The following is a 16,295-nucleotide window of genomic DNA, read 5'->3' on the forward strand; positions in this document are numbered from 1 at the left end:
CAGTGCTCTCTGCTGCCACCTCTGTCCATGTCAGGAGCTGTCCAGAGCAGTAGAGGTTTTCTATGGGGATTTGCTGCTGCTCTGGACAGTTCCTGATATGGACAGAGGTGGCAGCAGAGAGCACTGTGTCAGACTGGAAAGAATACAACACTTCCTGCAGGACATAAAGTAGCTGATAAGTACTGGAAGACTGGAGATTTTTGAATAGGAGTAATTTACAAATCTATATAAAACTTTCTGATACCAGTTAATTTGAAAAAAATAAATAAAAAATTGCCAGAGTTCCACTTTAAGTGGTTAAAGGACTTAATGTTAAAAAAAACACATGGTAGCTTTTTTTCCAGAAACAGCACCACCTTTGTCCTCAGGTTGTGAGTGGTATTGCAGCTCAGGCCCACTGAAGTGAATGGAACAGAGTTGTAATACCACACATAACCTGTGGACAGGTGTGGCACTGATTTTGCAGCTCTGGTTTTGTTGTGTATGCAGAATAAGATTGTCCTATGTCTGGTCAGTGATCGAGCATGTGCAGACTCATCTGTTTTATTGTAAAAAAAATATTAAAATTAAGAAGAAACACAAGATAAATGCATAAAATGGAGAAATAACCCTTTTCTAACCTGTGCACAGCGGGCACTGCCAGAGAACCCGGGTAATAATAAACTGCGTTCTAAGTCTATCCCGCTGGATCTGTTCTCAGGAAAGCTGTGTTACATCCAATATGGCCGCTAGTACAGCTCCAGTACTAACTTTCCTGGGCTGCTGCATAGCTGAGTGACATCTGCTGGGAAAGCTGTGTTGGCAGCCATGTTGAATGTGACATAATCTTCCCATAAAGAACCTTCTATTAGAATAACCTTGCAGCCACTGGCATGGCAGCTCTGGTGATGGCACTGCCACAGAGTACAGGCGGGCGCTATATAACCGTTTCCCCGTCTTTTGTGAGATTAGGGAAGGTCCAGGAGAAGGAATGTAGGTCTATTAAGTAGAAGCCAAAGGGTCACTTGAGGGTGATGCTGACCGTCTTTAAGGCATCTACGGCCCACTGTGGGTACTTGTCCTTTGTGCCGTACATGGTTCTCATAAAATCCTGTATAAATTGTGGGAAACGGCCGTCCAGAATGCTATCCCGCACCGAGCGCATCAGATTCAGCTAGAGAAGGAAGGGAGAAATAGGTTATCTCTCCTATCATATCACCCTGTGGTGGGAGGGGCCATTCAATGTCCCACAGCTCCTCCCTCCTGTTCCGGTCACCTTGTGGTGGGAGGAGCAGACTCCATATCACGCAGCTCCTTCCTCCTGTATATCACTCTGTGGTGGGAGGACCAGACTCCATGTCCCATAACTCCTCCCTCCTGTCCGTCTCACCCTGTGGTGGGAGGAGCAGACTCCATGTCACATAGCTCCTCCCTCCTGTCTGTGTCCCCCTGTAGTGGGAGGAGCACACTCCATGTCACATAGTCACATAACTCCTCCCTCCTGTCTATCACCCTGTAGTGGAAGGAGCAGACTTCATGTCACAGAGCTCCTCCCCCCTGTCTGTGTCACCCTGTGGTGGGAGGAGCAGACTCCATGACAAATACTATAGTTTTCCCCTCTATACCTCTATCCAGTTCTGTGCTGTTCTCCACATACCTGGTAAGCAATGTTATGGATTGTTATATGATGCATGGCCGCTGTATCACTTTTGAATAAGGCGTGGATGTAAGCACGGGAATACCTACAATAGACATGAGCAGAGTGATGTCACTGATCCCGGGATTATATTACGTATAGGTTATTATTGCAGAACCCCTTACCTCTGACACGTGGGGCAGGGACAGGCCTTGTCTATGGGCTGGAAGTCTTTGGCAAATTGTTTGCTCTTTATCTGGAGAGATCCCCAGGGAACCAACGCCGAGCCAAACCTCTAGAGACAAAGAGATCAGGATAATTATATATAATACGGGATAACTACCTCTTATGGGAAATTATAACAAGTGTTACGACTCTCCAAGGAGGCACAAGGAGCACTACATGTATACAGGTTACACAACACTACCACCACGTCTAATACTCTGCATTATTTATAGTAGTGGCACATAATTCCCATGCACTGGAACTGCTGCAGAACCTCTATTGTATGTTTTAGAGCGGCTGAGGTGTATTACGAGGTTCTGCAGCAGCTGAAGTGTGTATGATCAGGTTTTGCAGCAGCTGAGGGGTATGATAAGGTTCTGCAGCAGCTGAAGGGTATGATAAGATTCTGCAGCAGCTGAGGGGTATCATGAGGTTCTGCAGCAGCTTAGGTGTGTATGATGAGGTTCTGCAGCAGCTGAGATGTCTGATGAGCTTCTGCAGCGGCTGAGGTGTATGATGAGGTTCTGCAGCGGCTGAGGTGTAGTATGGGGTTCTGCAGCAGCTGAGATGTGTGATGAGGTTCTGCAGCGGCTGAGGTGTGGTATGAGGTTCTGCAGCGGCTGAGGTGTGGTATGAGGTTCTGCAGCGGCTAAGGTTTATGATGAGGCTCTGCAGCAGCTGAGATGTATATGATGAGGTTCTGCAGGAGCTAAGGTGTAGTATGAGGTTTTGCAGCAGCTGAGATGTATATGATGAGGTTCTGCAGCAGCTGAGGTGTGTGATGAGGTTCTGCAGCAGCTGAGGTGTATGATGAGGTTCTGCAGTTCCACACTTTACCTAATACCCAGGAGGACAAGACCTAGTTCTGAGAAGCAGGAAGCCGATGAGGAGGAGCTGAGGAGCCGCTGAAGGTTGCAGATTTGCAGAGCGAAATAATAATAATGAGACTGTAACCTCCTAATCCAGAGAAACGTCACCCCGGGGGCTAGAGAGGAAACATTCATCCGCAGCGCCCTGACAGCGGGAGGATGGGACAGCTCCATTATACAGCAGCTAGAAGATACTCACCGCCGTCCTGGTGGGGAACACACAGTCAAACATGTCACATCCCAGAGCAACGCAAACCACCAGGTCTGTGGCATATCTGCAGGAGGGAAAATAATGATATTACTATGACCATGTGTGATATGATAGGACAGAGGACACTATAAGACTGTCTATAGGCCACCAGACTCCGATGCTGGAACAACAATGGGTCTGGGCAACAGAGATGTGGAAGAGAATATTATATATTTATATATATTATACACACACACACTGAATACAAAACATGGGGAGCGGCTTGTGCATGTGCTATGTGCAGCTAAAAGCGAGCCTAGGCTGTGTACCTGCAAGATGAGCCAGTCTACCTGCTGAAGATGATCTATGCTGTACCTGAAAGGTAAATCGAAGGCTTCTTGCCTTTTACCAACCATAAAGCTCAGGGAGGCATCCCTTGTGTAAATACCAGTGTACCTACTGCTATATTGCCCACAGTGCTCCATGTAACCTGCCTCCCATCCCTGTAGGCTCTCAGCAGCAGCAGCTTAGTGCTCAGTGTAACCCCTTCCTTGCAGTACTGTGGCTATTTCTTACATTTCTACTCACAGTGGCTCGGCCCCATGGATGGGTGTACCTACTACTGCAGCTCAATGCCATTCACATGAAGGGGACTGAACTGCAATACCATGCACAGCCACAACCATATGTACGGCGCTGCTCCTGTGTAGGCAATGAAGGGGACACAGCTGGAGCCTGCTGACAGAGCGGCAGAGGTTGGACAAAATAGAAAAATATTAAAATGGGAGTCCCTGTCCTCTTTACTGTACAACAACAGTGGGGGGCAGTATAACCTGGAGAGGCAGCCTAATGCTCCATTCATTTCTATTAGACTGATGTAAGCAGCTGCTGTGTATACTCTCCCCAATAACACTAAATGGAGGGACCACTGCTCCTTACTCTCTTAGGCTCGGAACTAGTGAACCCGAACACTCGGTATTTGACTCCCGGTGGATGCCGCCCCCTAAGGCTGCCAGAAAACATGGACATAGCCTATGGACTATATTTATGTTTTCCAGGACTTCCTAGGGCAGGGCCACAGCTGGAGGGCCCCAGGTTCCCGGGTCCCTGCTTTACAGCTTCTTGGCAGCTTACCCTACACCCATAAGGTAGCGAGGCTTGTCCTTAGGTAAGTGGTCAGTGCTGAGAGTCACCATCCTCCAGAAGTGGTCCTTCTCCTCACCTCCGCTCAGGCCACCAATGGCAAAGCCAGGGACATCACGTTTAGTCATCTCTACACAAAACATTGACTATTATCGGCTTATAACGTCTCATAATACACAAGGAGGCAACAAACATACACTCCTGGCAATACACAGGCTTAAAGTGTAAATGTCGTTTTTCAGAAAACAGTAAATATCAATAGTACAAGCGATTTTAAGAAACTCTGTAATAAGTTTTATGAAGCACAAGAGTTTCCTTCTGTAGTCATAAAGCTGTTTCCTACCACCCCCCCTCACTTCAGAAGAAGAAGGATTTCTGTGTCCATTATGCTCTATGGAGAGGGGAGGGGCGAAGGGGGAAGAGTGAGCACGTAAAGGAGAAAAGGCAGCCCTGCACAATACTACGTCCTGTAATCTTCTCGCAGCAAGTTCCTAGATAGGCACGGACCTTTCTGGCCACTGAATCCAGCATTTTATGTGCCCAGACAGTCTCCAAACTGTACAGCTGCTTGTCTGCTCTCCCTGCTCACTCATCCCCCTCAGCCCCTCCCCCTCTATAGGTTATAAAGGACTCAGCTAACCCATCTTCACTTTGCTTCTCTAAACTATTGTACTATTTTAAGAAAACTTAAATAGCAGTTACACGTTAAGCTCTGAAGAGTGCAGAATTTAGAGTACAGCTCTGGAATATAACACATTTTAAGAGAATGACATGCCCTCTATAGGTCGTGATAGTGCACGTACCATCCAAACACTTCCTGCGCAGCTCGGCGTTCAGACCTCCCTGGATTATAGCGAACAGATTCTGCTTCTCCGGGTTCTGATTGGCTGTGATGCAGCGATCTAACCAGCGGATGGATCTGAGGCATAAAATAACATAATAAGCAGACAGAGAACATTACCCGCTATATAGTTATACATATGAAGCAATACAATGGTGTCCTGACCTGTACATGGCTTCCTCCACGCGGGGACCTGAGATGGTGCTGCTCACTACATCATCCAGCTGCATCATGATGTCAGAGCCTGAGCGAGGAGAAGGCAGGATAGTGACAGTGCAGTGCATGATGGGAGTTGTAGTTCTGCAACAGCTGGAGATCCTGAGAGGAGCGGTCACTTACCCAGCGCATTCTGGATCTCTATAGATTTCTCTGGGGTCAGGAGGATCTCTTTCCCGTCATATGGAGACTTAAAGTGGACTCCTTCTTCTGTCACCTTGGACAGCTCCACCAGTGACACCATCTGAAATCCCCCGCTGTCCTGTCACCAGAGGAGCACAAGGATTATTATTATACATATACAGCCACATCTGCTCTATTCCCCGGCCTGTATACCCCGGCAATGTATCCCAGCAGCTGACGGAGATCACAGCAAATGACTGACAGAAATCACTCATCTGTAGTACAATAGTGGAGCAATAGGTGGCGCTAGAGGGACAGCTTCATTCCTGCTTAGTGCTGAGTGTAGTGTGCTTTACCTTATTGCTGGGGGAGGGAAGATGTGCCAGCAATGCTACATACTGACCACTATAGGGGGGGGGGGGCACTGTGTATGACAACTATAGGGGGGGGCACTGTGTATGACAACTATAGGGGTGGGAATCACTGTGTATGACCACTATAGGGGGGGCACTGTGTATGAACACTATAGGCGGGGGGGGGGGGGGGGCACTGTGTAAGACCACTATTGGGGGGGGTACTTTGTATGACCACTATAGGGGGGGGGGAGGCACTGTGTGTGACCACTAGGGGGCGGGGGGCACTGTGTACGCTCATCAGCATTTGAATCCCTCAGCCTGGAGAAGGTGGATGCAGCTCATAGACTGTCTGGAAGCCATGGATATAGGCTGTATCCACCTTCTCCAGGCTGAGGGATTCAAATGCCGATAGTTCAGATTCACGTAAACCCTAACTTATTGTAAGTTGCCTCATCTCTAGTCAGAGGTTTATGATTGGTCGGGATCTTAGTGCTCAGGACCCACTGATCTTTAGATATATCACCTCGGTGTTACCCTATGGAAGGATCAGGCTGGATCCATAGCATACACACTGGGGTGGGTGCGGTAACCTGTCAGACCCCCCTACCACCATACCTGAGGTCTCCACACTTACTGTCAGCAGGTTGCGGTCCCAGTTCATAAAGCCGTGGAGGCCGTTCACCTTCTTCATGATCTCTGGACCCTGATTGAGAAAAGTGACAAGAATGAGCAGGATGAAACAGGAGTACAGAGATATGGGAACCACCATAACACTAAGGGAATAGAAGGGTTAAAGCAGGCATGTCCAAACTTTTTTCGAAGAGTGCCAGATTTGATGAAGTGAACATGTGCGAGGGCCGACCATTTTACATGCTACATGCTTTATAACACAGGCAGATAATAGCAAGCTGTGAAATAGTCGCACATCAGATAATGGAATTATAGCAGAGTGAAAGGCAGTCAGGGGTTAATGAAGGGTATGACAGCTTGCTACCACAGATTCCTATATGCTCCCTTTATGTATGGTGAGTGTATAGCCCCGCTTTTCCTTGCCTACAGTAGCCAACTCCTCTTCAGAGACTACCACTACCTATGTATGGCTGCAGAACATTTTTTTTCGAGGACCCTGCTGGTCTAACCCTTCTGGAAGAGTAGGGTGGCGTTGGAACTTATATAAATAATATATACTAAAAGTTATATATAACTAAGCTGAGGTCATCAGCCTCCTTGACCTCTGAGGAGTTGTAAGAATCTCCAGCCCTAGAACTCACGACGTGCGAGATCTCCAGCTGGCCAGACCACCGTCAGTACTCAGTACTGAAATCTCGGAAAGCCGAAATCTCGCGATGTCCGAGATGTCAGTACTCAGTACTCTAGCGCACGAAAAAGGAAAGCCGAAATCTCGCGATGTCCGAGATGTCAGTACTCAGTACTCTAGCGCACGAAAAAGGAAAGCAGAAATCTCGGACATCGCAAGATTTCGGCTTTCTTTTTCCGTGCACTAGAGTGGCGTGGCGACGAGAGCGGCAGCGGCAAAGCCTCAAGGTATCTGCTGGGGGGCCGTAAAAGTTCGGAACGCGGGCCGCAAATGGCCCGCGGGCCGGACTTTGGACATGCCTGGGTTAAAGGGATTACTTCTTAAAAAGAGCGCCACCCCTGTCCTCAGGTTGTGTATGGTATTACACCTCGGCTCTATTCACTTTAACTGCAATACCACACACAACCTGAGGACAGGGTGGCGCTGTTTCTGGAATTATGTTAAATCTTTAATGCTATTCAACGGAAAGTCAGGCAGCACAAAGGACGCGACAATGTGACAACCCCTTAGCCAAGAGACTGGAACCTACTGAGGACCCACTGGTAACAAGATAAGTGGTGGCACATTGCCCCCCTCACAGCAATCGTGACATCCAGACCCTCACCACGCAGTGGTATATACAATATGTCACCCCCATCTGAAGTGGCTGGCCTCTTTAAGAGGAATATATTATTTTTACTTCTCATCTGCTGTATGTCCTGCAGGAAGTGGTGTATTCTTTCCAGTCTGACACAGTGCTCTCTGCTGCCACCTCTGTCCATGTCAGGAACTGTCCAGAGCAGTAGCAAATCCACATTAAAAAACCTCTCCTGCTCTAGACAATTCCTGACATGGACAGAGGTGGCAGCAGAGAGCACTGTGTCAGACTGAAAAGAATATACCACATCCTGCAGGACATACAGAAGCTGATAAGTACTGGAAAAGTGGAGATTTTTAAGTAGAAGTAAATTACAAATCTGTACAACTTTCCTTTAGGGCCAGTTCACACTGAGCAAACACGGCGCAATTCCGCAGCGGAGCTCTCCGCCGCGGAATCCCGCCGTGCTCGGTGTCCAGCTGTTAAGTGACTGGAGAGGGCGCACGCTCGTCCGCTGCCACCGCTCTCCGCTCAAAGAATGAGCATGTTCATGAGTGGAGAGGGAGCGGACAGTCGCGCCCTCTCCCATTCGCTCAAAGCAGGACACTGAGCACGGCAGAATTGTGCCGTCTTTGCTCAGTGTGAACCGGCCCTTAATTTGCATATGATGTTATGTATTTGTGGGTTCACACTACGGAATTCTACGCGATTAACCAGACAAAGTAAAACACAGCGCCACTCAGGCTGTGTGCGGTAATACAACCCAGCCCCATTTATTTTCCTGAATCAGACATGTAATACCACACACAGCCTGGGGATAAAAGTGGCGCTGTTTGTGGAAGAAACTTGTTTTGGGGGTTGGTGGTAGCCTATGTTATGGATATGTGGATAACAAGCTCTGACGCCATTTATCTGTCCTCTGAGGAGAGAAAATCGAGAAACCTGCAGCAAATCTACAACAAAACGGACACAATGGGGATGACGTGTCTGCAATGCAGGTCAGCATCCAATCTTCAGCAGTTTCTAGTGCTTATAGGGGTTCCTAAGATTAGAAAAACTTACAAAAACAGCGCCACTGCCATCCACAGGTTGGGTCTGGTACTGCACTTCAACATATTAGAGCTGCAATACCACACGCAACCCGAGGAGGCGCCGTTTTCAGAAGCTTTGTTTGTTGGATTTCAGTTGTCACAATTCACACTTATGCGGTCTCCATCCGTCTCTTACCGGCCTCATTCCCAGGTGGTAGGTGTTCCCCAGGCAGATCTCACAGCCCAGGTCCCGCAGCTGATCCGCAGTCACCCCCTTCATCGTGCCCTGAGTTCCTACCGGCATAAACACCGGCGTCTTCACTGGCCCGTGCGGTAAGATCAGTTCGCAGGCCCGAGCTTTCGTTACCGGACATTCTGCCAACACCCGGTGAAGCAGCGCATGTCCCTTGGGCGCCGCCATGTTCCCACTGACAGTCGGAAGTGACGTGTTGCGTTCCAGCGCCCTAGCAACTGTGTTGGAAATCGATGCTTCTTTATTTGAATAACTTTATTAGTAATGTAACAAAGTTTGCTTGATGGTTTTATAGGTCTACCTATACAGCAAAGTTATTTAAATGAAAACAACTTTATTAAAACCCTACAGATTTTGTTTGTTTGCTTTTACCACCTATTGTATTGTTTTTACAAGGCGATGTATATAGGGTGATGCTTGCTGAGAAGAGTAGTGTATGCTTAGGGTTGTGTTTACACCTGTCTTTTTCAGCAGCTTTACAAGTTTTTCCATTGGTAAGGAAAGTGTACTGCCAATCATACATCAGCTACAGTCAAGTATTGTCACCATGCCCCTAATAACCCACCGCTTCTTTATACTGACATCCACAGTATCTTATATCAATAACCATGCGCCCCCATAACAACCATGGTGCCCCCATAGGAACAGGAATAATGCCTTCATAACAACAACCCCAGCGCCCCCTTAGCAACAACAATGTGCCCCCATAACAACAACCCCAGTGCCCCTATAAGAACCATGTGCCCCCATAACAACAACCCCAGTGCCCCCATAAGAACCATGTGTCTCCATAACAACAACCATGTGCCCCCATAACAACCACAGCCACCTTCCTGCATGCCCCCCATTGACTACTACTGCTGCCGCCTGCTGTCACCCATAGTAATCCTGCTGGATTTTGGTGGTGGAACTAGAGTTATGGACGTCAATGAGATGTCATTGAAAGTTGAAGTGACCCCCTCCCCCCTTACCTGCCTGCAGCTGTACAGGTTGTATATCCGGTATGGCCGCCCTATAATAACGGGCTGTCACTGCATACTTTGAAGACACAGTTATGAGATCAACAACGTCTGACATTGTCACAAAGAAGAGATAATATTGCATGAAAAATCTGAAAATACCCGTCTGTTATATAATCTCCTTTTTATACCGTGTGAACAACCTCTGAGCCTAGTGTGACAAATCAAATGGATAATGGCAACTAAGGTTATACATAGCAAAGAAAGCCTTTTAATATTCAGTTAGAGCCTAGACGGCCAGGGATTTATACATTGATTTGCAGCACCAATTCTAGAAATATTTCAGCAAGTTATGGACTGTAATGAGTCCTGGCGGTATCAGTGGCAGATCCTGTAAGGTGTGAGGTGCGGCCTCCATGGATGGGACTTTTTCCCACACATCCACGCAAGATGGATCTGATTGACCTTGATCTATTTGTCATGTTCCTCATTTCTGAACAATGTCTGCAGTGTGGCCACTGAGAATTATCCTGCAGATAGAGGCCGCTGCCATTAGGGGGTCCCACTGCCATGTGTGTGTGACCTGCCAGGCTGTGATGGGTCCCTTGGGCTCTTATCACGGTGGTCCGGAGTGGAGAGATGACCCACCCGGACTGTCAGTACCGCCACCCACAAAAAGAGGAAAATGACCCAAAGATGGTATAGCCTGCGTGTATAGGTGCTGGTGCAATTATCACTGAGTCCCAGTAGAATAAATAAACTGATCTTTACTGAAAATCTCTTGCAATACAGGGTAACAAGTGACTTCTGAGGTACAGACTTGAGTTCACTGAATCTGTGCTGAGAGATGCTAAAGTGCTGAAGTAGAGTAGCAGTACTGGTTCAGTTGAGTGTTGAGTAGAAGAGAAGAGTTCAGAAGAGTGGAGAGGAGTTTGTTGGGAGAGCCCAAACCCAGTGTAGTAATGTGCTCTGCTGAAACTTGTGAGAAGAAATACTTGAGAGAATACTTGTGCTCATGTGTCGACTTGAGTGTCGCTAAACCACCTTCTGCCCTGCAGTGTCGACTTACCTGTCCTACAAGGGTGAAACAAGCACCAGTCTTGGTTACCTGAGTTGACCTAAGTGTCTGAGCGTGTCTCTGTGTCACCTGTGCTGTGAGATAGAGTACGTAGGCCTTGGTTACGGCTGCTTTGCTCTATCTGGGTCAGTTCCTCTGCTTTAGGATACTGCCCTACACTTTCAATAGGTTCACGGCATGGGCTGGGGTGATCTCTGACTTGTCCTCTCTTAGCTGTTTAGCACTGCATAGTGTCTGTAAGTGTAGCTTTTAGAAAGAAAGTCTCTGCGTTCTCCATATGTGGCTGTTCACCGCTGGTCTGGCCCTGTCTAAGTTCAGCAAGAATGCCTGATCTGTGTGCGTCCTACTCCTCAGAGAATCAGAGAGGAAATAACTAACTAGGTGACGCTACACTTCTTCTCCCCAAGTGCCCACTTCCTACAGGGTGTGTAACAGTCCCTGTAAGTCAGGGGTCTCAAACTCAATTTACCTGGGGGCCGCTGGAGGTAGAGTCTGGGTGAGGCTGGGCCGCATCAGGGTTTCCACAAGAAAAGCTCTTACAAAAACATTCCAATGTCATCAAATGTAATTATTATTATTCAGATTCAAATGTCTGTATTGACAGTTCCTTAACATTTAACTTTCTGAACATGAAAGTTACATCAGGTGACTCACAGGGGACATCTTCATTGATCGGAGTTCTTCCCTTTTCATCATCTTCTCCTTCTCTCCTGGGCCATTGTGAGAACTTCTTCGAGCCACGAATCCACAGAATCTACCAGAGAAACATATTAGGCTCCTCACACTGGCACCATCCTCATCTCTCTACTAACTGCACATCTGTATTAGCCCCTTTACAGCCTCATTTAGTAGGTAGGCTGACTCTATGTGACCCCCCCCTTATAGAATATGCCCCCCTCTGTGTACAGATGGCCCCTTGCTCAGTCTTCCATATAGATGGCCCCATGTGCATCTCCTTGGGAGCCCCTCTCTGTGTAGTCCCCCTATAGTAGATGCCCCCATGTAGTCCCCTCCTTATATTTCCCCCCATATAGATGCCTCCTTTATATTGCCCCCCTTATCTCCCCCCCATATAGATGCCTCCTTTATGTTGCCCCCCTTATCTCCCCCCCATATAGATGCCTCCTTTATGTTGCCCCCTTATCTCCCCCCCATATAGATGCCTCCTTATCTCCCCCCCATATAGATGCCTCCTTTATGTTGCCCCCCTTAGCTCCCCCCCATATAGATGCCTCTTTATGTTGCCCCCCTTATCTCCCCCCCCATATAGATGCCCCCTTATCTCCCCCCCATATAGATGCCTCCTTATCTCCCCCCCATATAGATGCCTCCTTTATGTTGCCCCCCTTATCTCCCCCCCATATAGATGCCTCCTTTATGTTGCCCCCCTTATCTCCCCCCCATATAGATGCCTCCTTTATGTTGCCCCCCTTATCTCCCCCCATATAGATGCCTCCTTTATGTTGCCCCCCTTATCTCCCCCCATATAGATGCCTCCTTTATGTTGCCCCCCTTATCTCCCCCCATATAGATGCCTCCTTTATGTTGCCTCCCTTATCTCCCCCCATATAGATGCCTCCTTTATGTTGCCTCCCTTATCTCCCCCCATATAGATGCCTCCTTTATGTTGCCTCCCTTATCTCCCCCCAGATAGATGCCTCCTTTATGTTGCCCCCCTTATCTCCCCCCATATAGATGCCTCCTTTATGTTGCCTCCCTTATCTCCCCCCCAGATAGATGCCTCTTTTATGTTGCCCCCTTCTTATCTTTCCCCCCAAATAAATGCCCCCCTCTTTGTAGATGTTGTCCCCATATCTTGTACCCCGCAAAGTAGATAAAGAGCAAAACAAAAAAACAACTCACCTAACACATCGATCCCACGTCGCAGCTCCCTTCTTCCGGACGGCCCCCGGCTGATGCTGCCTCCCTGCGGGTGTCCCCGGGATTCCCGGGCAGCACGCGCACCAGGGAGCTGTGTTCGCCAGGCTGTTACTTCCGGGTCAGCGCTCCCTGACTCGGAAGCAACAGCCGCTGCGCACACAGCTCCCTGGTGCGCGTGCTGCCCGGGAATCCCGGGGACACCCCCAGGGAGGCAGCATCACCGGGGGCCGTCCAACACAGACTCTTGTGACCCCAAGCAAAACACTGCTTGCGGTCACAAGAGTGATCGATCAATGGGCCTGGCGGCGGAGGGGGGCCGCCGGGCAGTAAAGTGGTGGGGGCCGCAAACTTGTGTCCCGCGGGCCGCAGTTGGCCCGCGGGCCGCGAGTTTGAGACCCATGCTGTAAGTGGTGGAGAAGAAAGTGTGCAAAGAGAAGAGAGTAGAGATAGGTAGGAAGAAAAAAGCATCTCTTATTGGTGCACAGAACCACAATAAGACAGTAACCCTCTAGTGACTATGCAGCAGGCCCGGACTGGTAATCTGGCAAGCCGGGCAAATGCCCGCTGGGCTGGCCAGATTACCAGTCCGTGGGCCGCCCGGGTTGCACAATAAAAAAAAAAAAATCACCGATGCGGCCCGCTCCTCCCACCGCGCAGCCCGCTCCTCTCCTTCCGGCCCGCTCCTTCCACTGCAGCCCGCCCCTGCTCCTGGCGTGCTCATCCAATCAACTCGGAGCAGGAGCGTGGGGCCGCTGCAGCTGGCTGTGGCGCATGCGTTGTACATGCACAACAGCCAGTCGCAGCGGCCCCACGCTCCTGTTCCACATTGATTGGTTGAGCACGCCAGGAGCAGGGGCGGGCTGCGGTGAAAGGAGCGGGCCGCACGGAAAAAAGCGTGCTGAGGTGGAAGGAGCAGGCCACGGAGGGGTGAGGTGGCAGAAGCGCCGATTCGGACAGGCGGGGGGAGGCGGTGGCAGGGGCGGGATTGTCAGGTGGAGGAGTGGAGAGGGGAGGGGGGGATTTGTCAGGTGGGAGAGTGTGAGTGTGTGGGGGGGATTTGTCAGGTGGGAGAGTGTGAGTGTGTGGGGGGGATTTGTCAGGTGGGAGAGTGTGAGTGTGTGGGGGGGGGATTTGTCAGGTGGGATAGTGTGAGTGTGTGTGGGGGGGGGTTGTCAGGTGGGATAGTGTGAGTGTGTGGGGGGGGGGGGGGTTGTCAGGTGGGATAGTGTGATTGTGTGTGGGGGGGATTTGTCAGGTGGCATAGTGTGAGTATGTGTGGGGGGATTTGTCAGGTGGGATAGTGTGAGTGTGTGTGGGGGGATTTGTCAGGTGGGATAGTGTGAGTGGGAGATTTGTCAAGTGGGGTAGTGTGAGCGTATGTGGGGGATTTGTCAGGTGGGGTAGTGTGAGTGGGGGGTTTTGTCAGGTGGGGTAGTGTGAGCGTGAGTGGGGGATTTGTCAGGTGGGGTAGTGTGAGCGTGTGTGGGGGATTTGTCAGGTGGGGTAGTGTGAGCGTGAGTGGGGGATTTGTCAGGTGGGGTAGTGTGAGAGTGTGTGGGGGGTTGTCAGGTGGGGTAGTGTGAGCGTGTGTGGGGGATTTGTCAGGTGGGGTAGGTGTGTGAGTGTGTGTGGAGTGTCAGGTGGGGTAGTGAGTGTGGGGGGGATTTGTTAGGTGGGCTAATGTGTAAGTGTGTGTGTGGGGGTCAGGTAGGGTAGTGTGTGAGTGTGTGTGTGTGGGGGGGGATCTTAATTAGTGTGCCCCTGTCAGCGGCCGCCCCTCCGAAACATCATGCTCAGACTGACGATAGTGCCCGCCCACCCACAGCCCACGGGACCGCAAGTTTATTGGGAGGATACGGCCTGCGAGGAGATCAGAAGAGAGAAGGACCCGCTGTATTTCAGAATAAGGTGAGTATAATGTTTTTGTTTGTATTTGGCAATGCGGGGGGGGGGGGGGGGGGGGGGGGAATGGGGGCTGTATTATGGAGCAGAGCACAGGGGGAATTACTGTGGGGGTGCAGCACGGGGGGATTACTATGGGGGTGCAGAACAGGGGGAGTACTATGGGGACAGCACAGGGGGATAACTACTATGGGACAGAGCACGGGGGGGGATTATTACTATGGTGACAGCACAGGGGGGATTATTACTATTGGGGCACTGCACAGGTGGCCTTATTATTATATGGGAGCACAGCAGGGGATTCTATATACAGGGGGCAACCCACATACCTACTAACTTTACTGTAGAGATGAGCAAACCGGCTGAGGTTCGGGTTTGTAAGAACCTGAATTATCGGTTTCTGATTCCCGCTGTCTGGCCGCTCCGTGGAGCGGGTGGATACAGCCAGAGGACTGTCTGGAAAACTGGGATACAGCCTATGGCTATGGCTGTATCCCAGTTTTCCAGGCAGTCCTCAGGCTGTATCCATCCTCTCCACGGAGCGTCCAGACAGCGGGAATCAGAAACCGATAATTCAGGTTCATACAAAGCCAAACCTCAGCCGGTTCGCTCATCTCTACTTTACTGCACATGACACAAAAAAGTGGAAGTTGTTGTAAGTGCGGAACCTAAGATGTTTGTCTGGCAGGTTCAGAAGAGATGAATTGTAGCTGCAAGAAATCATCATGGAGGTCTGGGCCGGATGGAGAGGAAAAGGGAAAGTGACACCTCAGAACAAAGAAGACGTCACCTGTGAGTCACTGAATGACTTTTTTGCCTCAATTTGAAAAAGGTTGAGTAACACTGCTCCATGTCATAATACACACACTGCTTTTATCAAGATTCGCCCTGTAGTCAAAATTACCTAGGGGGGGGGGGGGGGGGGGGTTAAGGTGGGGTAGTGTGTGTGTGTGGGGGGGGGGGGGGGTCAGGTGGGGTAAGTAGTGTGTGGGACTAGGACTACAATGCCATTAGCAAAACCATGCAGCACCAGAAGTCACACTGATGCCTTATAGAGAAAAGACACGCGCTGTCGGGAGAGGAGCTGCAGGAACGGGTCACAGGAGAGTTGTTGTTTGTTTGTTTTTTTCTCTGGTGGGGGCACTGTGGGGGGGACACTAGTAATTGGAGCATAGAGGGGCTTTAATCAAATATATGGGGCACAGATCGGACTTGAAGTGAAAAATATGGGGCATAGAAGAAGGATGTAAATATACATGTGGTGTAAACTGCCCACAGCAACCAATCACAGCTCCTCTTATATTTTACTAGAGCTGGAAGCTGAGCTGTGATTGGTTGCTGTGGGCAGTTTACACCAGGTGTATATTTACACCCTTTCATAAATCTTCCCCTAAGCGTTTACTGTGCAAGAAAGAGGCAGATCAGCTAGGACAGGTGTGTGTGAGAGCCGGTGATGCAGCACATCGCACTCACATTGTCACACAGTGTGGCTCCTGGCAGTGTCACTCTGGTTGTGTCCCCTCTGTGTTACCTGGAGGAGGTGCACACTATAGAGAATGGAGGAGTACGGAGGGGGTGCACACTATAGAGAATGGAGGAGTACGGAGGGGGTGCACACTATAGAGAATGGAGGAGTACGGAGGGGGTGCACACTATGGAGAATGGAGGAGTACGGAGGTGGTGCACACTATAGAGAATGGAGGAGTACGGAGGTGGTA

General features: G+C 49.7%; 1 protein-coding gene and 1 long non-coding RNA gene across 2 annotated transcripts; one reads left to right on the forward strand and one right to left on the reverse strand.

Annotated features, from left to right (window-relative positions):
• Nucleotides 1-901: 901 nt before the first annotated feature.
• QTRT1 (queuine tRNA-ribosyltransferase catalytic subunit 1) lies at nucleotides 902-8,964 on the reverse strand. Its single transcript, XM_069975359.1, has 10 exons — nucleotides 8,701-8,964; nucleotides 6,213-6,281; nucleotides 5,223-5,361; nucleotides 5,049-5,127; nucleotides 4,846-4,961; nucleotides 4,034-4,172; nucleotides 2,909-2,984; nucleotides 1,801-1,910; nucleotides 1,637-1,721; nucleotides 902-1,153 (listed from the first exon to the last, which is right to left on the reverse strand). Exons 1-10 carry the CDS (start codon nucleotides 8,923-8,925, stop codon nucleotides 1,001-1,003), a joined length of 1,191 nt encoding a protein of 396 aa, XP_069831460.1. The 5' UTR covers nucleotides 8,926-8,964; the 3' UTR covers nucleotides 902-1,000.
• Nucleotides 8,965-13,507: 4,543 nt separating this feature from the next.
• On the forward strand, nucleotides 13,508-15,363 carry LOC138795949 (uncharacterized). The gene is made up of 3 exons (XR_011363694.1): nucleotides 13,508-13,602; nucleotides 14,501-14,583; nucleotides 15,266-15,363. It is a non-coding gene; the product is annotated as an uncharacterized lncRNA (long non-coding RNA).
• The last annotated feature ends 932 nt before the right edge of the window (nucleotides 15,364-16,295 follow it).

Source organism: Dendropsophus ebraccatus, chromosome 1, assembly GCF_027789765.1.
Source record: "Dendropsophus ebraccatus isolate aDenEbr1 chromosome 1, aDenEbr1.pat, whole genome shotgun sequence".
In the NCBI taxonomy this organism is placed as follows: Eukaryota; Metazoa; Chordata; class Amphibia; order Anura; family Hylidae; genus Dendropsophus; species Dendropsophus ebraccatus.